Genomic DNA, 23849 nt, shown 5'->3' with positions numbered 1-23849 from the left:
AAGGCAGAGCCACCGGCGAAAACCAACAATATCTCGGAGGAAGAAAAAGAAGAAAGAAGAAAGAAAGAAAAAGAGAAAGAAAGAAAAAAAAAAGAGGAAGAAAGAGAGAAGGGGGAGAGTGGAAGAGAGAGAGAGAGGGGGAGAGCAAGCGAGCGAGAGAAGGGAAGGCAGGCAAGAAAATCCCCCCAATCTTTTAAGTCAATGCATATTGTGGTGACACTGGCAAAGGAGCCCTCACGGTGGAGTCGGCCAGGGCTGTGCGTTCCCAAAATATGACCAGGGGTGCTTGGATGTGTAGTCGGCAGTATGATGACGGCTTAAAAATCTGGTTCGCACCCCGGGAGAACGAGAAACCCTTCACGGATTCGGAGAGGGCTCAGAAATGGCGACTGTCCCTGGCATCGCTCTTGTTTTTCACGGTCCTGCTCTCTGATCACTTGTGGTTCTGCGCCGAGGCCAAATTCACGGGGACCGGAGAGAAGGAGCAGCCGCCGCCCGAGAAGCCGGAGCCCGCGGAGCCGGAGCTGCTGGCGGGCATGGGGGAGCCGGCGCCCCCCGCGCCCCGGCTCCTCGCCCCCCCCTCGCCCTCCCTCCCGCCCTCCCCCGGCAGCAGCGGCGGCGGCAGCCGCGGCAGCCGCACCAACGGCACCGAGCCCCGGCACGGCAAGGCTGCTTTCCTGGGGAACTCCACCGCCAGGCCCCTGGAGACGTGCCCCCCTCCGGGCTCCTCGTCCGGGCAGTGCTTCAGCGTGAGCGACGCGGAGGCGGTGTGCCAGCGGCGAGGGGGGTCGGGGCGGCCGCGGGGCACGGGGCAGAGCCCGGAGCCCGGCTGGGACCTGACGGATTTTTACCTTTCCTTTTGTAATTCCTACACACTTTGGGAGTTGTTCGCCGGGTTGTCCAATCCGGACACTTTGAACTGCAGTCTGGATGTGGTGCTGAAGGGGGAAAGCTCCTGCAGCCAGTGCGTCCAGGCTTACCAGCGCTACGACCAGCACGCTCAGGAGAAATACGAAGAGTTTGAGGTTATGCTCCAGAAATATTTACAGTCGGATGAGTACTCGGTGAAATCGTGTCCTGAGGATTGTAAGGTAGGAGCCCCTGCTGTGTTTCCTGTCCCTGGCTGTCGGGCTGGCGTGCCTCCCTCGGCTGTTGTGGCTGCCGTGGACCCTGTTGTGCCTGGTTCGCTCTCTGCCCCTGGCGCCGGCGGCCGCGGTTCTCACGGTGCAGGCGATGCTGCGGAGGGTATCGGCCGGGATGCCCCCCTTAGCGCATTATTAAAAGAGAGGAAGAGAGAGGGGGAAGCTTAAGAAAACGCAAAAAGAAGCGATCCTCGGTCCTCTGGGAGCGTAGCGCTGGATTTCCCCCTCCTCATGAATATGCGATTGGCTCCGGCTAGGCTGCCGGCTTCCAGCGGGCTGGGATGCGACTTGGCGGCAGGCAGCGACAGGGTCTGCATGACAATGAGCGGGGCTCGGAGCGGCGACCGGGGTCGGGGCTGCCCGACGGCGCTGCCCTCGGTGTGCCGGTGGCCGCGGTGCCCCGGGCACGGGCCATTGGTCCCCCCGCGGGGCCAGGGGCGCGCACCGGAGGCTCCGGGTAGGTTCCGCCGGGCGCTTGGCCCGGTGGTGGCGATGCTGGACGGCGGCAGAGCGGTGCGGCGCCGGGCCTCCTCGGGAGCGGGAGCGGGACAGTGTTTGCGGGCGCTTTGCCAAAATCGGTGGAGCTGGGGAAAGCTGGAGGACAAGAGTTCTGTTGACGGGCACCGCAGTGGCCCTTCTTTGGGAAGTGATGGTGACAGCGCTTTGATAAGCCGCGGCTGTTTCCTTTGGTGCCACTGGTGATGGCTCAGAGAGATCCAGAGGCTTTTCTTTTCCTTTGCTGGAAGGCAGAGGGTCCCACTTTGGCTCTTGTAGATGTTGCCTTCTCTGTACTTTTGCACAAGGTTAGTTGGCCTAGCTCTCAAGACAGGACAGAAGAAAAGAGTTGTCCCCGGTGCCTAAAATAGCTAACTGCATGCTTTTCCCCCTGTTTGAGTACTTGGTAGGAAATGAGTATTTCTGCCCTGAACTAGATTATCTCAACTACTGTAGCACTAACCAGTCTGAACCAATTTCTGCTTTAGCAGTGGAACACAACAATGCATGCAAATCACTGCTCTAAATAGGAGGCCTGGCAGTACCTCTGTGCTCTGTAACTTCAGCAGGGCCTTCTGAAATCATTTCATGTTAACAGCCTATTCTTAAACAATCCCATTCACCAATAACTTAGTATAATTTGTGCATATATTTGCCACAAAAATGGATCCAGAGTCCCTCCAGAAGCTGAAGTAACCTGCTATCTAATTGGATAAAGATAGGAAAGTTGCTGTATTTATTTTTTCTTTCTACACCTGACAAAAGTAAGGTAGAATCACCAGAAGTGTTGATTCAACTGTTTTTAGATTGCACACCGTGTGTGTACACATTCATTGCATATATGCTATGTACTCAGTTACTGATAATGTAAACATATTTTATTTCCAGAGTGAATTGGATAAGTAAAAAAGGGTATCCAATATAGATATCTATTGCTGTAAGGAAATCTCTGTCATTTCAGTAACTGCATAATTAGAAATTGACCTACTATTCCATAATGCCAAATGATCAGCATTTGCATGCATAAAGAAATTTTTTGTACACCAGTTTAGTTTGACCGAACTTTAACACGAAGTCCTCAGTTGCTCGACGGAACATCAGGGTGTAAAAGGTTGAAAATGAACAGAACAGCAAATTTATGCTGTTTAATGATTTTCCCTTCACACACCCAACAAGGAGAAATACTTTTTTAATGATAGAGAAAAAGTTGTTGACATTAAAAATGATTGTGTGAAACTTTAATGAACTAGACAAACGCCAGTGACCTACATTTCTGTGCTTCTGAATGCCAGATGATATTGCTTTATGTTTTGAGAATTTGGCCAACCAATCTGTGTTAAAAATGAAAGATATTTCAGAAGGGGAAAGGAAAAAATACCAAAACCATGGGTGCAACTTAGTCTGTTTTCCCTTTCTCCAGGGAATCTGGTGGGCAGTGCAGATGCCCACCCAGTGCGGGTGGGGAGCGCAGTGGGACGAGCCGCGGAGCTGGGCTGGGCTGGGCTGGGCTGGGCTGGGCTGGGCTGGCTGGGCTGGGCTGGGCTGGCTGGGCTGGTCTGGGCTGAGCTGGGCTGGCTGGGCTGGGCCGCACTGAGAGGAGGGCCGGGAGACCGCTGTCCAAGGTTCTGCAGCCAGCGCACAGAGCCCGAGGTCAGGCAGAGGAGATGCCGCTCTCTGCCCCCGTGCCCTGGTTTGGTGTTTCTGGGTCCCTCTGGAGCCTTTTGATTGGTGCAGGTGGTTGCCAGAGCCAAGTGGATGGCACGTCCAGTGGTCTTACGTGTGTGTTCATGTGCTTGTGCATGGGCTGGCCTGGAGAGTGTAGAGGTGAACCTTGAAACTCGAATACTTTGTGACTGTTGCAATATTTCATTTATAAAACTCAGGACTTTTTTTTTTTTTTTTTTGCGTGTGTGTAAGTAAATATTATTTTTTTTTGCATGTTGGATATTTAGCTAATTCTTACGTAAAACATCAGAATAGAAAATAACTTGACATACAACTGTGTGGTTGAGGTCCACATTATTTGGTGGGTGTCATGATTTATATGGTGACCTGCTTTTTCTTTTAGACAAAGTTCTAGAAATACTGCTTTTACTCAATAACCATGTATATAAGCCTTGGCTCAATGCAATGAAAGGCTTTTTAACGAGTCTATTTATATTTAAGATGTCTTTAGCATTCTTGGAGGGCAGCTTTGTTCACAGAAAAAGAGATATTTTCATCCAGTTGAACAATTATAGCTGATGATAAACAATAATAAAATTTACTCTGAATAACAGTCAAGTATAGACTTGCAATTGGGTGTTGTTTCCCCCTTCCCCAACTCACCCCAACACCATACTCCATCCTCAACTAAGTCAGTTCTCACAGTAAAGTGTAAAGATTATGGTGGATTTCTCAGCAAGTTATGCCTTTCTAGAAAGTACTCTTGGTGATAACAGGTAGTACGTACCACAAATGCACGAGTATAAACCTCAGACTTTATGTTTTCATTCTTTTATCTGAAACCAGAAGATGAACTATACTTTCAAAATATTCTGTCTTCCACTACATGTCTCCTGGTCTCTGAAGAATATTTTAAAGTAATTGCTTTATATTGCAGAATTTTGTAGACAGGAGTTGTTTGAGTTACAGATCACATTTAGCTATTCTATGTGGTGAGTTTCAGTTTTAATATATGATTATACTCAGGCGTTTTTTTGTTTGCTTTTTGTAAGTGTACTCTCCTGTACACTTACCATCAAACTTCTATTGAGTTGCATTGGGGTTTTTGAAAATTTTGTAGAAAATGCTGACAATTTTTGACATTTGGAAAACAACTATTTTTTGGTGGTATCAATGAATATGCATATGCCTTTTATATTGTTTGTATGTCAGTAGACTTTATGTGTTGTTTAGAAGCTTGGGATATCAGTGATGTCTCACTATAAATCTGTCTCCAACTTATTTCTTATAAACTCTTTTTGAAGTCTGATGTCTCTATATATTGTTTCCTTGTCTTAATAGTCACATATTAGTAATGAATAAACATAAGAGAAATAGTTGAATTTATTACATATTCAGCTAGATGGTGAAACAAATTTCTGTAGCTTTATTGAATCACTAAAATAGCAGAGTAACTGGAAATCTGGATTTACACTTCTGCTTTTCTGTTTGAAATTGAATTCAGATTTTTAAAAAATGCTTATGAAAACTTGTTATTGCCTATTATAAATTTGTGGTTATTTTTGCAGGGATTTGTCTTGGAAATATGTATAATTTCTTGGTTTCCAGAAAATAATTTCCATGTGCAGTGTGTCACAGCACAGTATTCAGACAATTAACAGAAACTGTATTGGCTTGACGTTGGAAGACACAGTTCCTCATTATGACTTGTCAGCCTTCTATCAGGGGAAATACTCAAGCTTTTCTTCTTAAGGCAGCAGGCAATCGCTCTGTGGAATAGAAGAAAATTCTGGCTACTTCTGATTAAGAACTGGGTCAAATAACTAAGTAGGACATAAAAATGTAAAAATTCTTAATTTTTTTTTTTTTTCCTTAAAGGTGGAGCTTACCTCTTTGTGATTAAGTGTCAGAGGCAAGGGCTTTCCTGGCGCATGTGTTTATCAGTGTTTGAACAAGACACCAGTCATCATTTTTGACACAAGTTTCCTTAACCTAGTGCAAGTTGAGAGTTTTTAAAAGTGGGCTTTCTTAGCACCAGTAAAAATATTGAAATGCATAATTCAAGTAAGTGCATTATATTTAAAATAACATTAAAATAATTCATTTTCCCTCATAGAATATCAAAGAGGAAAAATAAAAAGATACCAACTCTTCTTATATTAACATTGCTGAAAAGCAAACTTTGGCTGACATCCTAGGTGCTCAACATGTACACACAGATTTTTGTTTTTCAGGAATTAAATATCATTTGACAACTTCTTATTTGAGGATTATGGTATTGCTTTCAAAAATATGTCATAGAATACCTGAGTTATAATACTACTTAGTTGAAAAATGTGTGTCAATAAAGGCTTTCATCATTAAGTGCAGATGATATAGTTGATAGGAATATGGAGTTGGTATTTCTCTTACTGAAGAATTTTTTTTTTTATTAAAGAACTGTGCCAACTACTTTTATTTGAGTAAGAGGGTGATTGGAAGTTATTTAAAACAATTAAAATCACATTTGTTCTCAGATGTTATCTGGAAATATCAAAGCCTATATGAATCATTACTTTCCTAAGAACTTTTTCCTAAACAGCATATGTAGTCTAATTAGGTTTTGATTTAAAATCTCCATTAAGCTGGCAGAAAAAAGCAGATGAGAAATACAAACCCAAAAGCTCAAATGATAAAAGAACCCTTCAGTTACAAAAGATCACATAGAGCAGCATCTGCCACAAAGTTAGATATTTCAGATGTACATCTTAATCACATATTTATACAATGATAGTTCTATGAAAGAGTGATATCTAAACTAATCAGAAGAAACCCATACAAATTAAAACATGAAGATCTGTACTTGTGGTCTAATATGAACAAGAAAAATCCCCACATTAATTACTGAACTGGTGCCTTTTCTGAATCTCTTGAAATGCAATTATTCTTTTAAAGCTCTTTTTAAAAAATGAATACTACGCTGTACTTTAAAAAAATACATAATACTTAAACTTTTACACTTTTTAAAACTTTGGTATCAAATGCTGTGAAATTAATGTGACTGTGTAAATTGATGTTTGCACAGTTTTATGTTTTTTGCTGTTTGTTCAGGTGATTTTTTTAAAAAGTAAATGTTGAATTATTTTTAAAAACTAATTTAAGAAAAATATGTGGATGAATTTAGTATAACTCTTCTTGTAGTATTGGTATAATACAAGAAGCAGCACCGACTATATGCTAAGGAATTTGTATTTTGGCCTAGAATCCCGATGCAGCAGTCAGTCTCAGTCTGCTATTTTGAGCTAGATGAATGGTACTGCACTCAGGGAAGACTATGCACATGCTTGTGGTCATTCAATTGCTTAAGTGCTTTACTGAATCGGGGTCAGATTTCTTCACTCCTAAAAGAGAAATTCCCCACGGTGTTCTTCAGAAGTGTATTAGCCCCACTTAACTTTTAAAAGTTTGCATCTAGTTGATCACTGAGATACTCATCCCATCCATAGTGTCAGTGGGTACAGCATTCCTGATTAGGAAAAAAAAAGACTGCAGATTACTAGCACAGAGTAGTTGAAGTGGATTTCACCCTAATGCAGTAACCACCTTTTAATGTTTCTTGGTATTGATGGGGCCTCATGGCTCTACCCTCAATTTCAGCTTGTTCCCTTGTTCTCTTTACATCAAGCAGTGTTCTTCGCATGCACCTTGCAGAGACTGTGACAACCTTATTTCTTCATTTCAGGTCCTTCTGGGAAAGGTAATCAAAATGCAAATTACAGTTCTATCACTTATCCTGCCTAAAAATCATCTGCTCTATACTTAGTCATTTATAACTTCAGTCTTGCACTAAGATCCATAGTATATTTAGATCTGTGAATTGCCTAAAAGGGAAAAAATAACTTAGAAGCTGAATTCTTAAATATTATTTTTTGATAAATATCAGTCATAACATCCCAGGAGATAGAAAAATAAAGTAATCCAGATGACAAAAAGAAAAAAAAAAGTGCTAGATATCCATTATGGATATTCACAAAAAATATAAAAGTTTAGATTCTCTTTGTAGGCAGTGGAGATACATAGGTAATTCTAGAGTCTAAGTCAGTTCACAATGAAGTGGATATCTAAAATAGGTCAGAGGGATTATGCCCTAAAATACTTATTTTATGTCTGTTGTCTTTAAAGAGGACATACTGTCATTTTATATCAAATACAAACACTTCCACCCACTGTTGACCTCCAAAGTCATATTAGATGAATCCTGACAAAGGGATTTTAGTATAAAAATTAAGTTTGGATGAAATTATGTTCATATGCGAAATTTAACTCTGAAAAAGTTTGTAAAGTCCTGCTACTTGTAGTAGGTGTAGTCCTGCTGTCCTACACCAACCTAGTGAAATCAAAATTCTATTTCACTGCTAGGATATATATATTCTGTTGCTGAAGAATCTGTGTGCTATGTAATCTGCTTTTTAGGGATCAGAATGGGAAAGAGCCTTGTATGACATAACTGCATTTTCATCCCTTTTTTTGAGAGAGAAGACCAAAATCTTCTACATATGACTTTTCCAGCTGTTATTTCTGTAGAGAAACTAGATAATAACAATTGTAGGTCATCTTCTTAATAGACATTTTTGCAGGTAGATCTGCTAGAGATTATTTCTCTTATTCTCCCTTTTCTCTTTACAAGGAGGGTGGATTTTTTTGTGGAGTGGAGTGTCTATGTATGAGAATTTCTTCCCTTAGTCCAAATCAGAGAAAACTCCCAAGACAACCCAAACTCCCTTAGTCAAGAAACACACTAATTGTACTTTTTGACAGTAAGCATACAATACTTTTCTAAGTACTTTTCACTGTACTTTTCTCTTGTCAGAACTGTAGAACAAATATCTCTAAGTGAGAACGTCTGTGAGTTTGATTTCCTTTTACAACATCAAACAGTTAGATGAATACAAACGTAGTGAGGCACTGGAGGCATATTCTGGCTTGTAGAGAGATTTGATTAATTTGGAGATATGTTAAAAAAATAAAGACCAGACTTCTTTTTGGATTTGTGATATTACCTTGTTTGCAAACAGTGTAGGTATATGAAAGATGTGAATTTCTCCTTTAGAACATGCACACTGAAGAGCTATATCTGGCTAGCTCCCAGACCATAATGACAAAAATAATAGGGCATGATGTAAGTGGCTCTGAAGTCAAGCTGTTCAACTCTTGATGCTCTCCCACCCTTCATCTCATCTCGTCTCCTCTCCTTCAAAAAAGCTGATATGCATGTTTGAAAGCTGTGTTTGATATAGGATTGTCCTGAAGCCTTTATGGAACCATCTGGTGTTGACCCTTTGAAGCACTGATTGAATGCAACGAAGCTGTTGGGATGAATGGAGATGATAAATGCTGAAGTGACAAACTTCAGCAGTTATATATTAATACTTTGTTCCTTTGAAGTGTCTTTGAGAGCCCAATGGAAGTGTTCACCTTTAAAATATATTGATTCTGAGAGTTGATTCAGATTCTTCATCTTTAGAAGAAAACCTCATGACTGAAAACAACAGTAAAGATCATCTGAAGTTACCTGCAAAAAATATGTTTCAGTCTAGGTTTTTAGGAGTTCTCAGCAGCTTGGAAGTCATTGTGGATGTTTTAAATTACTTCAACAAAATTAGAAGGAAATCGTACCAGACAGATAACAAATAAAAATAAAAGGTCCTAATTTTCACTTTTGGTGTATGATATTGGCATTTTAATGATTTTTTAAAATGTTGTGATTTAGGTATTTTCCTTATTAAGGCATTATATTTTCAAATATATCCATTATAATATTTTTAAAAGGGAGAAAAACAAAGAAATTGTATTATGTTTGCATATTGGAATGTGCAATGTGCTACAGTTTTTAAGAGATATTTTCCATGGAGGAAGTATGATATCTAGAGTGCTTTTTAAATACATGTTTAATTCTTGTTGATCCTCTGCATGTTAGATTAGATGTTGCCTTCAATTTGCCTGAACACTTATGTAAATGGTATCTTGGGCCTGTCAACAGACTTCATCTCTGTTAAGCATCATAATGAAGTATCTTTATTACATTTTAAAGATATTAGCAATACAGAATCAGAGGGCATTTTTTATTAAGCAGATGGGAAAAAAAAAGACGAGATACTTTGAAAAAAAAAATTTTTTCTCATTTTGTTCATTCTTTTAGGAAAAGAAGGGAGTTTCCAGAGTTTGCTGATTAATGATTTGGTGATCACTGTTCTACATTGGTTAGCTTGCTTTCTGTATTTAGGGGGCTACACTTACAAGTTCTTCCACCCCTCCCCCCAAAAAAAAAAAATTGTATGAGACTCATTTATTTAGAGAAATACTTGGTTTTCAAGGCAGACCTTGAGCAGCTCTTAATACTTTAAAATCTATGTTAAGGTAATTACATATCTCAAACACTTCTGTGTGTAGTAATAGACAACTAAATGTTAGCTGATAAATACAAAAATTTATTCATGTAAACTTATTTTTCATGATGAACAGCAAACCAGATGGAAAAGCTTTTGCTAGTGTGGAAAGTATATTCTTAACTCATATTAGTTGATTTGTTGTCCTCATGTGTCAGGAAAATAGAATATTTTACTAGTATAACTTCATTTATAGGGGTATTTTTTCACTGGTTAAGTTACATTTTCAAAGGCACTAAAATCATCTCTGCTGGGAAAAATTTTTGTATTTGTGTACACAGACACTGGATTAAAAAAAACAGATGTTCTTCAAAATAAAACCCAGCTTGTAGAACAACAAATAAATGGCAAATGAAAAGTCCAATTTGTTTTTAGGCTATTTATATTGAGAATAACTAATGCAAGTATATATATTTGAAAATGTACCCAGAAAAAATTGCATGCAAATCTTGTATGAATACTCTTAGCACTGCCTTCATAGATATTTGTTGAAACTGGATTTCTGTATAGAAGTGCTTTAGGATAATCAAGACATACTTCATAACTGGAAGTCAAAATTCCTGGGTATTGAACAACTAGCAACTTATTATACAGCTGACTGTGGTGATGTCTGGTATAGCACATCATGCTTCAAATGTAATTTTTTTTTGAAACATGAGAGCACTATAAGTTCCAGCATATATTATCAAAACAATAGCAATAAAATTATTTATGTAAATTGTAATTTTTATAGCTAAAACATCTAGAAGGAATCTCAAATCCATGCTTTGGTAAAGATTAAAATCTCTGAAGGGATTAAAGATAAGTATTACTGTAACATCTATTTAGAATACTGATTGTTAGTAAAGTCCTTCAGCAAGTTTCTGGTGGTTTCCCAGTGGGATGTGCTGATTCTAGCCCTGTTAAAGCCAGGAAATCAGTGTAATCAGTGGAAAAAGATCCACGTCATCAGAACCTCATTTACTGGCCTTTTTTATTATTTAGTAAAGTATCCTGAATGCATCTATTTTGGGATATTGCAAATTTTATACCTCTAGAGGTATAAACTCATCCTTTAATGTTTTTCCTTTCATATGATGTTCAAGCTGTAAATATTGTGGTACAGTGCTTTAATAAGAGACTGGGCTTATTGCAAGCAAGATTTTCTTTTTGCAGAAGGGAACAAGTATGGGAAGCTCACAGCATCCTGAGTGGGGATGCCCCAGCACACGCTGCCTGCCTGGAACTTAGAAGCTCTGCCCTGGAGCAGGGCCAGGGCTGAGGATATATGAGGATTAGATTCCACTGGCTTGAGGTTCTGCACTTAAAAAGGGAAGCAAATTGAAAACATAGCCAAGGTCCCCTGGGATGACTTTTAAAATTCTTCATGCATCCAGAGATGACAGATGTTCATTTCCAGTCCTGTTCTGCTCTGGAGTTAAAGTCTTGGTATAATATTTCTACAGAGAACCTGACACAACCTGGACCAGTATTATGAAGGAGTTTCTGAACAAGGTATATTTGAAATATTACCCAAATTATATTGAAAACAGAAACAATTTTTGCATTTTTACTTTTTTTTTTCTTTTCACTTATGCTTTATGATTTAACAATCCTTGGGGAAATGACCCTTATTATAAGCTGAGTTTATCTAACAAGATAGAGTATAGCATGGGAGTTCAGGAAATGAGCCTTCCTGTTTTATATTCCAATTCAGTTAGAAGTGCATTATGGTTTCTTTTGTCTCTATTTAAATCTCATAATTGTTAAAGCTGAATCTTATAAATGCACATTTTTTGTTACAACCTCACTATGAATGTAATGAAATTAAATCATTGATGTAACAACAGCTTTTTAAAATCTATGTACTGAGATTAATTCCTGGGACCAGAGCAAGCAAAATGTACTGCAAGCCAATCTCTGTATAGCAGATATGAATTTAAAATATTATTTTATTAATTTGTAAATATAGGCCAATTTTCTTTAGTCAGCAATCCACAACAACATAAACCAGGACTAACTCCATTGAAATAAATGGCTTTACTTGAATGTAATGCTGTTTTGAAAGGGGAACATGATACGTTTAAAACTCAAATATATGAATTCAGAAGGACAGTTTGACTCAGACAGATTTGTTTTACACACTTTGCCACAAAAAACAATAGTCAGACTGCTTTAAATGCTCATTTTCCTGTCTTTGACTGACATTACTAATTTGTTATTGTTGTTGGATTGATGGGTTTTTTTACCTTTGTTGTTGTGCTTGGTCTTGATTGTGTTCTCTTATTCTATTGATTTTTCAGGCACTGCTGTAGAAAAATATTATGAGCTTAAGTTGTTCAGCTATCCAGGGAGAGGAAAACCTTGAAGAAAACAAAGCAAAATTCTTTGCCTTTTCCAGCCAAGGGTGTAGGTCACCCACCAGGGTTAAAAGGAGAGATGATGATCAGTAGTATTAATAATTTAAATCAAGAGAGGATGCTTTGATTGGTGCAAAGACAGTCCGTATTTATGCTGGTATAAATACAGCTAAAAATTTAAGTGTAAGTTGAAGAATTGATCACATAATGGAAGTTTTGCTCTGTGGTACACTTCAACACTCATGAAAAGGGTAGTAATTTTAACAGTGACATCTTAAATAAAAATTACAGGTTTGATACACATGTATGTGTGTGTGTATATATACATGTATATGTCTTAAAGGAAGTGGAACATGGAAATTATTGATGTAGGCATTCCAAAAAGGCTAGGACAGTTCTGCTGTAGTCCTGTGGAAATCTGAAAAGTCATTAATTATGGAAGAAGAAGTACAAGAAAATTTAGCAATTGTTTCTAAATGGTCTTCTTCTTTTTTGAGGATTTGTTTGTTTTCTGTGTGGAAGTGTAAATTAGGGTATTTTCTTTCTTTCAAATACTTCAGAAAGGTTCCGCAGTAAAAGCAGAATACAAATGCATCTATTGTTGGGATGCACACTAACCCTGTCTTACACTGGTCTTCACAATGCATTTGTAGAGACCTTTTGTGGAATATTTTAGATTATTTTTGTTTCTGTGTCTCTATTTGCACATTACAACAAAATTTATTGTTCAGTGTATATGTGGGGTATTTTTAAGACCAGCATATTTTGATCACTGTGATTATCTGGGAGATCAGGGTTTTATTCTGTTGTATAATGTGGTTTTTATATTTTTTTTGTGAAATATTTTAAAGAACAGAATGATGTTAGCTTGTTCAATACAAACATGAATTACAGAGACTTCCAAAAATTTTTAAAATTTTTTTTAGTTTCTGGTGATTTGTTTCTTTCTAATTGCTACAGAAACAGTCCTCTTTCAATTATTGTGTGAAAGTAAATACTTACAGCATGTTTTTTTGGGTTTTGTGCTCAATAGTTTTACTATAGGTCTGATTTGAAGAGAGCCAACAGAAGTCTGGGATGGAAGAGATATTTTTCTTCTTTTATAATTGCTAGATCTGCAGGAGGAAGAGATATGTTTTGAAGCTTGCTGAAAATATTTGCATTCAGAGTTTTACCAAAATCTTAACTGGTAATGAAAATCAGTAGCTCATAGGAAGGAATGATAGCTGCGAATATCAGTAGGCTTTCTTTTTTTTTTTTTTTTTTTTTTTTTTTTTTTTTTTTGGGTTCCTCTAAAATTGTACTCCTGAGTACAGGGTAAAGTATATATGAATACAGAGATGTTTGAAATGATTTTATGATATGTTTGAAAGAGAAGCAAAGGACTTGAAACACTTTTTTGAGGTTTTTTTCCCCTGCAAGTAAAGCACTACTGGGGAACTCAAATATTACAGTAATTCAGCAGTGCAGGAGCCCATAACATGCAGGTGCACCATGAGATGCAACTGTGATTTTGCTCAAAGGGCTGGTCCTGCTTCACACTTTGTTCCTAACTTTGTGTCTTAATACAGTTAAAAGCATCTATTTATTTCTTACAGAGTCTGTGACAAACCACAAGTGCCTGAGCTGCGTACAGGCAGCTGCCCTCAGGCTGTCTCCATCAGCATTTCAGTCCAGGTCTGAGGTGTGCTTTGGAAACTTCCCACTCACTCCTACTGGCATTGTTACTGCCCCTTGATTCACCACACAGTGGATTGCTGTCTGCTGAGAGCAGAGGCATACAGGTGCCCAAGAAGATGAGGTGCACCCATAATGAGCTGCAGGCACTAAGGGATGTGCAATCCCTAAAAAGGACTAGGGCTAGCCCAAAGTAAAACCAACAAAACACATGTAATGTGGGTACCAGGCTCTTGGCACAGTCTCAGTTTACAGAGTGTCTCTACAGAGCCACGCTCCCTGTTAATATTCATATAGTTATAGTTAAAGAGGCTGAAATTCAACCTGGAGATAATTCCCAAAGTATCTCAGCGATTTCTTTAGGACTGCAGCTCAAGGCCCTGAGCCAAATTGCTGAAATGATTCACTGCACCTGGCTCTAGATAATCATGGCAGTAGTGATCATGTATAATCCCTTTTTATTTTTTTTCTTTTATCTTCTATTGGCATGCCTATGAAGGTGATGCAGATTTTTGCTCTGTGCTTTCCCTGCATCTGCCAAGCCTCTGTGCAGCAGAACCACTGCAGCTCTGCTGCATTTTGGGTCTGCCTCTGTCCTCACCATGGATTTCACAGCACCTTCCCAACAGGCAGACATAAGGCTGAACAGAACTGTCAGTGCTTCACTGTGGCAATTCTAGAGGTTTTAGTTTCAGAACAGTGCAAAAATATCTAAGCAATCATAAAAAGGAAAAATTTTTGTGAGGGAAATTGGCAGCAGTGAAACTAATCTGTCCAGTCTTCATTTAATACTGCCCTCACTATGTTTTAATGTCTTTTCTTGTTTCCTGCTAAAATTAAAAAAAATACTATGATGCAGTGTTCAGGCTAGATTTTAGGTAGCCACTGAACTGGAAAGCTTAAATAGCTGATTTTCTTTTTTAATTATTTCAATTTCTACATACTTGTGAAGACTTCATTTTCTTTGGATTTCTTCAGCATACAAGACAAAGGTGTGTCTATGTAATGGATTGATATTATTTTTCTTCACAGAGTAAACCTTTTTTCTTTGAATGATTAGAAAGTACTGTGCAGTTCATAAGAAAATAGAACATTGGAAGACTATTTCTCACTGATAGAATATTAGCTGTTAGTATACTACTACTTTTCCAGTTTTTATTATTTAGCTATTTTTATTGCAATATGCCTAGTAATCACAGGTCATTGCTCTTGAACCCCGACAATTCATGCCATGTATTGAGTTTGTTTTAAGTAAATTTAATGGACTTGTAGGAAGAAAATTAATTTTTCTAGAGATCATATTCTAATAATAACAATGTTTCTGATGATCTGGGGTTTTTAAAAAATGTTTTTAGACTTTGGTAACTGTCAGGAAGCTTTCTCAAGCTTTTCCTCGAGCTTGAAACCTGAGCAGGGATAAAAGGAGGCAAGAAAAGTGATATACTAACCTAGCAAAAGTGGATAAGGAAATAATTGGCTGAAATAGTATCAGTGTGTGTGATTGATCAAAACATGAGGAGAATATCTGCCAGGTGATCAACACTTTCTGCACCACCAGATGTTACTGACCTGACCAGGAACTGCAAGGGAGATTCTGCAGCAGAGACAAGACATTGCCCAGCCAGCAGGAAAAGCAGTCAGAGTGGCAGACAGCCAAAACTGCAGATGTTTAGCTAAGGTCAACATAAGAGTAGACAGAAAACATATTCACATAGGACTTCAGTCGTATGTATCTCAGGTTATGCTCATTTTGCTTTACCCTGAAGCCTGAAGGAGCTGATACTGAAGAATGACAAAACTGAAAAAGACTGTTTTTTTGGCAAGCAGGCTGTAGGAACTGACATACTACACTGCTCAGTGATCTGCTCTGGGAATAAGCTTGGAAGGTAAAATGAATTTTACACCAGACCAGAAAATTTTTTGTCAGTTTGCAAAGTTTTTTCTTATATCATATTAGGCAGTAGTCAATTTATCATGCTTATGATTCAATAACATATATTTCCATATTCTTTTCTATTAGTACATTTTCATACATGAAGGGATATCTTACTGTTAGAGATAAATTTCACTTTCAAAGGTACTTAGAATAGTGTTCAAAATCATGATTTTCTTTAAATGTGTAGCACTTACACCAAAATTTCATCAAAATCTGGTTCTTGTTGTTGCATGTGTTAAATCTTTTGGTTCTTTTTAATAATTGAGTAAAGATTTCTGTTCCTATAGTTCTTACAGATTTTTTTTGTGTAGCTCTTCTAATTTTTTTTTAATATCTATTTAGGGGCAAACTATTAGATTGAAGTGGAGATTAGGGTAGAAAGAAATTATTATGTTTATAAGAATTATATTAAAGGAGTAGAGCTAAACCAGTAATCAACCCCAGGAAAATATAATTTTGAATATATTGAAATACTAGGGGAGGGATATGTTGCCTATTTTGTCCTTTCACATACAGTTTTTGGGCTATATTCATGGCTACTGACTGATGAAGGCATTTAAGTGCAGTTTCTTGTTTGACAGAGAAGGATTTTATTTGTATGTTGTCCATATAAATGAGAATGTCTGTACATCTGCTGTTATACAAGAATTTCCTACATCTCTAACACATTACAATGTGGGTGTTACCTGTGATTCTTGGCAAAAAGGATGCATGTATCAAGTGTTCATTCATTAAGATTTTGCTATTAGGTAAAGCTACCTATGGTAGACACTGTTTCACACATTACTATTGCTCTAATTATCTAAAGGAACACTGGTACAGGCCACACTTCCTGGTCTGATGCAGCCAGGATTGTCCTAAATATATTTCCAACTTGTGCCCACCAGTGAAAAAGTCTTTTAGTATTTAGCTATCCTTTTTCCTTTATTGTCCATCACTACCCAGCCTTTTCTCTTTATTGTTCACCACTACCCAGCTTTTTCTCTTTTTTTCTCTTTCCTCCCTCCTAAAGCTATCTTCCAAACCAACATCTCCTGGTAAGTTTGGCTGTGGGTCTTTGATGTGGTAATATTCTGTACTAAGAAGGACAATTTTCTGAAAGAGGTAATAAAATATGAGTATCCATTACTGAAGACTTGCAGCTGAAAAGAGTTTATGATGTATACAAGTCGGGATAAGCACAAGCTGTGTGCCCATGAAATAGAAGATGATAACTGCAGAGGTGGCTGGATTTTTCATTTATTGTTTGTGTTGGTTTGATTCTGGCTTGCTGTACTGAACAGAGTACTGTGAGGAACGTTTATGCATAAATCCACAGAAAAATCAAAGTCCTTCATGAAAATGGTGTTACATTTCAACTTGGCAACATCAATTGTGGAGTTCTATATCTTTGACTTAAATAATAATGAAAAACAATTCTCTGTTTTAAATATGCTATATTCAGTTTTGCTGAATTCTTTGTCTTATGAAGAGAGTTAAGTGATAATGTAATTTACTTAATTTATGATCTAAATTTACTTATTCATTATGCCTTCTCTACCTCTTAATGTAAAAGTGCCAGGCTTCCCCCCTAAAAAAATAAATCTCAGCCTTTGAAGGTTTTATGCCAGTACTCTTCCCTTTCTCAACAATATCTTTATTTTAGATTGTGATTAGTGCCAGAGAAGTATTTTCATTGATCTGTGCTTATCAAGAGGGTCTTCCCCTGCCTTAGGTGGTCATACTGGGTTTTTAATTCTAGATGAAGTATTTCATATGGTTCTTTCTCCTGTGCTTCTATTAGGCTTGGCAGTGCTGCATTCCATCTGCCATCGTTTCCCCTTTCACTGAGCTCTTTCAAGCAACCTAAAAGCTCCTTGGCCTGTTTTGGCCTTAATTAATCTAAGACTTGTTGTGTCTGTTGTAAACATTTCCATCTTATTGTTAGTCCCATTTCTGGATGATTAATAAATAGATTAAACACTTTCATCCTTTGTAAAGAACCTGAGGGCACCCGCCTATTAACCTTTAGCCACATGGAGTAGTGGCCACTAATAAATGCATTCTGCTTCTGTGTTCTCCTTTTTGTAGTTCATTTCTAGCCAATGACAATGCTTTACTTCTCATCCTTATGATTACTTGGTTTCTCTAATAGTCTATTGTGGGAAGCATTCTCAAAGGCTTTTTGGAAGTTCAGAAAACTTGTATCTTCCATTTCTTTCTTAGCTGCTATTTATTAACATGCCAAAAGAATACATATACAGGGCATTAAGGCTTCTAACTTTGATCTAACTTTGATACTTAATATTTTTGCTTTTAATTGGCTCCTCAATTATTTCTGCAGTAATATGTATGCGTGAAGCTGCATTCTTTCTCAGTTTCTCTCAGGAGTTACATGAAGATCACTTCTGTCCTGTGTGGTTCAGTATACTATACTAACAGATTTCAAGAGGAAACCACATAATTGTGGTGTTCTTTTGTTTAAGCTTAAATTGCTTTGGCAGTCTTCAATAAACAGTATTCCATTCTTGAGATACACCAGTCTTTTATAAATTAATTTATTAATTATTAATTTATGTATTAATTCCTCTTATGATACTTCAATCATCAAATGTTCCTTTTCTTTATTTGGAAACTCTGGTATATCCTCGGTGCTATGAGTCAAAAAGAGATGTAAAAAATAATATGGTTTCTCTCCTATATTCTTACCTTGTTTAGTTTCCCCTTTAACTTATTGGGAGGAGAGTCATGGTCTGTCTTGGTCATATTTTTTGTAACTAGTTACTACATATATTCTCTTTTAACCATCCCACTTCCCTCTTCAGACGTACCTGTCATTGTTTATGCATCTTATACACCGTAGGCACTTAATGCCAGGTGCACTGGAAAACCCACAACTCTTGCAGTCCCAAAAGTAACTTGAAGTTTCCATGTTCAAATATCTGATTGGATTGAAGTGTAATTTATCTATTTTATTTTTATTTTTAGCTCTGTAACCCTTGGAAGGGAGAGTAACAGGTTTTCCTCAAAGATGAGTGCAGAATTGGAGCCATGTGTGCTGGGTCATGCAATAGCGTCATAGCTGGGAAGGGAATAACAAGGTAAACTTACATTCTGATGAGAAATCTAGGACAAAAAAGAATCTTGGGAATTCTTACTGGCATACTGTTTCTAAGTACTTGTTTTCCAAGTCTTTCCCCCTGTATGTGTTGCAGCATCTATGTACACACATGCCTCATTTTCTCAACTGTTACTTTTTAAAACCATTGTCACATGCATGGGTTCTGTACCCCATTCATTCAGAGGAACAAGCAGGTTTGGCTTTTTTTAAAAACTCTCTCTTCCAAAAACCCAGCAGCCTTGGGGATGCCATTCTCCACTATTTGTATAATTGCCTGGTAGCTGGAGAACTCAGTTAAGAGGTAAAGAATTTGCTGGCGTTATATTTGGTGTCCTCCACAGCTTGAAGATATTCAAAGGCACTTGAACATAGTGAAGCATTGGGAATAACATCGAGTGGTAGCTGAAAGGCTTTAGCTGAGAAATATGTAGCAATAACTTCCTCTGCCTTCAAAACTATTTGGTCTTTTTCTATGTATTTAGAGATTTCCAACTCGATTTTGCTGAGAACTTTTTTTTAATGGCCAGTAATAATAATAATAATTATAAAATTGTTTTGATTTAAAAAAACTCCAACCACATCTGCTGCATTATTTTTGATCAGATATGTCTTGATATTGTTTCCACCTCATACAGAACTCTGATGCTGAACAATCCCCTCCTCCTTTAAGCAACGAGAGCTGCTTTTATGTCACAGAAAGTGTGGAGTAACTGTTTAAACTCTCCTACCTACCACATTAATGATTTTGGACTTAGGACAGAGCAATAGTGGAACAGCTAGTCTGTTTGAAGCCATTCCCACCTGAGTATACCTACATCAATACATGCCCTCCCGGGAATGTTTTAAACCATTAGAAGCTGCAGGGTGTGAAACTTTACCAAAGCTATATATATGCAGCAAAAGACCCAGAGGAACTTTTGCCTCAGTAATAGCTTCTTCTGGGTCTTCCAGCATACACCAGGGCATATTACAAACATCAAAATATGCTCAGTGGATACAGGCTACATTTCAGCTCCTCCAGGGATGTTTTACAGTGATGGGAATAGAATCCCTTCTCTGCTCTACTCTCATAAGCATTCAAGTAGGAATTACTTAGGAGGACACTCAGAAAACAGTGTTTAAAGGATATTAAGAGGAATGACCTGGCTTTCAGGGATGCTAAGCACTCACACACTGAGTTAGGACACAAATTAGAACCTAATTTCTATCACATGGAAAAAGTTAACACAGGAAGAAATTATTTTCAATGAAACTAAGACAGTTTAATGTACTTGGTAGGAAAAGATGTAGTCCTTTTTGAGTATGAAATATTTTTTTCAGATTTTTTTATGTTTGCCAGTGATCATTCTGGATACTTCTGTAAAATCTTACAGCCACAATAAAGAATAAAATATTCCTTTGTATCATTAAAATGTATTTTGTTATGAAGGTTACTAAGCATACAACAGAAACAGTGAAGACAGTTTATAAGAAAATTATTGTTGTCACTACAAGTGTTTTATCTAGAGACGTTGCTGATGCAGTAGCCAGATGCAATGCCTATGTCTCTTTACATGAGAAAGAACATGCTCTCTATAGACTGGCAGGAGGTGAGTTTTCCAGATGGAAGAAGACAAATTCAGACAGTGTGGTGTGCAGATCCCTTTAACATAAACCTGAGCTGCTTAGCTGACTTAGTACTAGGGATTTTGTGCTTGTAAACAACTCACTTCAAGTTGACATCATGTCAGGTTTTGCATTCTATTTGGATGTGATCAGTCGTACATGCAGGGGCAAAGGATTTTGTGATAAAGCATTTCTGCTTTCTGTTTCACTAGAAAAAGACAATTGATGGGTATCCGAAAAGGTATTATAATAAAAAAAAATTCATTTTATTTGCTTTCCTGGTTAAGCAGCATATTAAAAGAAGTTCTACATTCACTACATAAAATTGTGACAATAAAAAACTGTTTGGAGAAATCATTCCTCACACATTGCTTTTCAAAGATTTACTGAAGGTCAAAATCTTTATCACACAGTTTGTGAACAGGTTCAATATTGTTTGCTTCCTTTCTGTAATGAAAAAAAATACCTACTTACCATTTACCTAGTTAGGCTTTTACCCAAATGTGTTCCAAAAGACTATCACAGATGAGGTGAGATCAAATTTTTTTAGGTAGTATTTCAGTCTAGAGAAGTCTCCCACAAAGGCTGTTTTTTTTCTTCTTCTAATAGTCACCTCCCTGAGAACTGATTGCTTGCCAGAATTAGTGTCCTCTTGCAGAAGTTCACCATTCAAAGAGTGAAAGAGCACACTTACCATCTTTATCGAGTGGAGGCACTTTCCATCCTGCAGCCTTTTGAAACAGATGCAGCACTAGCTGCTTCCTTCTAGGTGACATTCTGTGGACGTAGCATTTCAGGTGAGACCCTCTGGAACATAAACTGGGGGATGTTCATTAGCACTTCATGAAAGCAAAGCAATCAACCGGCTTAAAATAATCCCTGTTGTTTCCCTCCATAAAACTGGATATGTTTTTCTCTGTCTGGCCTGGCTGTAAGATGTTTCCGTGTACAAGATGTTCCCATGTGCTGGTAATCACTAGCAGTTGACTCAGTTTCTTGAGATCATTGGCAAGAAAAAGCAACAGTAACTCATAGTTTGCTTGTGGCTGGCATTAAGATCAAGCTAAAATAAGCATTTTGAATTAGCGTTAGAGAAAAGGGTTAACTACCTTTTTGAGCAGTATAAATGTTCTCTCCACACAGCACCTACTTTTCTAAGATTTTTTTTCCCACTAAATCAAGAAAATTAGCATTAAAAGCATAATTAATGAGCTCCCTGTGTCCAAAAGGAAACCAGGGAATAGCTGTTTTGGAAAAATGCCTATCACTTTTTTTTGTTTATTAGTTTTTTTTTTTGTTGTTGTTGTTGTTTAATAGACAGAAAAGTATATCTTCTTGTGCACATTTTAATTTTTAAAATGTAGAAACTTTAATGCACTTGAGGACGTTAAAACTGAGCCTGGATTAAGAATCCATAAAATATCAGAATTCAAGGTGCATTAAAATAACAATGTTATAAACATCCCAAATACATCTGAAGTGGAAACTTGACTGGCTATTACACAAAGTTTAGACTGACTATCATGTGATGCTTTCTGCCTATAATATCTGTAATACTATATATATGTAATGGAGTTTACAAGAAAATCCTATATATAAACCTGGATGGCTGGCTTTACTCAATAAAAAATTTGTGTGCATGAAACCTGTTTTCTGTTTTGTTAATTCAGGTGTCAAGTATGGTATCCCAGAACTTCCTGGATCTAGGAGATCAAGTGTGTTTATTTCAGGCTTTATGAGGGTTAGTGAGTGTCTATTAATTTCATCGGTTTCCATTATCCTCCAAGGGATTTTTTTCCCTCAGGTCAGTTATCTTCAAAAAGGCAAAATAATTTGCTTGCAGAGAAATATTATCTTTATTTTTGAGGGACCAAATGCACACTGACAGGAAAAGTTAAAAGCTCCTTCTCAAAGATTGACTTTTCTACACTATAATGAAGAGTTTTGCCTGGAGTTTAATGATGTTCTGCATCTTGAATTTCTATTTAAGATTACAACATGCTTTAGGCTGGTAATTGGCCATTATTGAGTTAATAAAAACATAAAATGACCTGTCTTTTCTTGATGTAAAAAGGCAACAGGACAGTGTCCCTTCAGAAGGTTGGTCTGAGTGCTGTAAAATATAGCACAAGTGGAGTTAGCTAAATCACTTTTGAATTCCAGTTATGAACAGAATAGAACTGTGTAAGTTACCTTTTTTTTTCATACTTTTTTTTTTTTTTTTTTTATGAAGAGGGAATTTTCCAATGTGACTTTTACAATTGTATTCCTTCTATGGATTGATCCTGGGGCTGTAGATGACCTAGTAGACCTCAGAAGTGATATTTAGCTTGGAGTTGTTTTCCTTTGTCTGAAAAAGAAAAAAAAAAAAGCATCCCTGAATTATATTTGTTTCACTGGCAGAGAGATAAATCATGACTCTTCTGTAAATTCTGAATAAACAAGCTTTATGAGGGGTTTTGTTAGGATTTGAAGGGATTGAAAGAAATCCCCTTTTGGGCTGCAGAACACTTGGGATGTGATTTGTCTTAGCAACTTTTGCTGTCCGAAAGCTAAGTGTCTGGTTAAGCAAGTTAACTTGGCTCCCTACACAGTTAATGGGGAGAAATGGCTTCCTCTCTTCTCTAAATAGGCATTTAAAATGGATGGGTTGAATTACCCTCTGGAGTTTCTGCACTCTCTCCACTAATTAGGGAGAGATTCATCAGTTCTAGCTTTAATGTCTAGAAGTTAGACTTCAAAGTCTTGGTTAAACACTGTGTATCAAAGAGGAAAAAATAGCATTTTCAAAGAATTGTCCATCTTCCTCTAATATGGGCATTTGTGATAGGGCAAATAAATGTATGAAGGGAGCCTAAGGTGACAGATATCTAAGAAAGATGGGAGGTTAGACTAGATAGCTAAAATTAAAAGAGATTAATTCCTCCCTGGTTACTCGGACAGCAAGTTAGCCACAAGAACTGCAGATCAGGTGTTTCTGTGCTCTGAGGAAAGTAGGGCTATGAATCCATCATGTTATGGATGTGCTGCTGATCTCCCATTGCCTTTTCTCCTGATTTTCTGTTAGGAAAAAGCTATATGGTACTTCAAAATATGTTTGAGAAGTGAAGTGCCTCTGCAGGATGTCTCTGCATCAGAGCCTTCTGCACAGTGGAGGCTCTTGATTGCTATGCCTTTGAATGCTTTCCACAGACATTCTGCAGGTTTAGATTTCTAAAAGAGGGGGGGCTGTTGTTTGCAACAAGGTTTTGTGAGTGAAAATACTACATTTGCTATGTGCCAAAGAATGTCAGTTCAAATTATTTTTCCATGTAAAAGCAAGGATTAGGGAATCTAATGAACTGAATCGCTCAAGTTGTACATTGTTCCCCTTCTTAGAAAATGGTATTATTCTGCATAATATTCTATGTACTTCTTTACCACTCAGTGATTTCCTTTTAACCCACACTTAAAAACAAGCTTATC

The 23849-nt window shown here is 37.6% G+C and overlaps 1 protein-coding gene across 1 annotated transcript in view; it reads left to right on the top strand.

Annotated features, from left to right (window-relative positions):
* Nucleotides 1-272: 272 nt before the first annotated feature.
* NALF1 (NALCN channel auxiliary factor 1) overlaps nucleotides 273-23849 on the top strand; it is a 435928-nt gene continuing 412351 nt past the window's right edge. The window contains exon 1 of the mRNA XM_041422147.1: nucleotides 273-1091. Within this exon, the coding sequence (XP_041278081.1) occupies nucleotides 273-1091 (819 nt within the window). The remainder of the gene's footprint in view (nucleotides 1092-23849) is intronic.

This window comes from Onychostruthus taczanowskii, unplaced genomic scaffold (assembly GCF_017590055.1).
Source record: "Onychostruthus taczanowskii isolate IOZ18803 unplaced genomic scaffold, ASM1759005v1 scaffold71, whole genome shotgun sequence".
Taxonomy (NCBI): domain Eukaryota; kingdom Metazoa; phylum Chordata; class Aves; order Passeriformes; family Passeridae; genus Onychostruthus; species Onychostruthus taczanowskii.
Note: the sequence above shows the minus strand (reverse complement) of the source record. Positions and strands in the feature narration are given on the sequence as shown.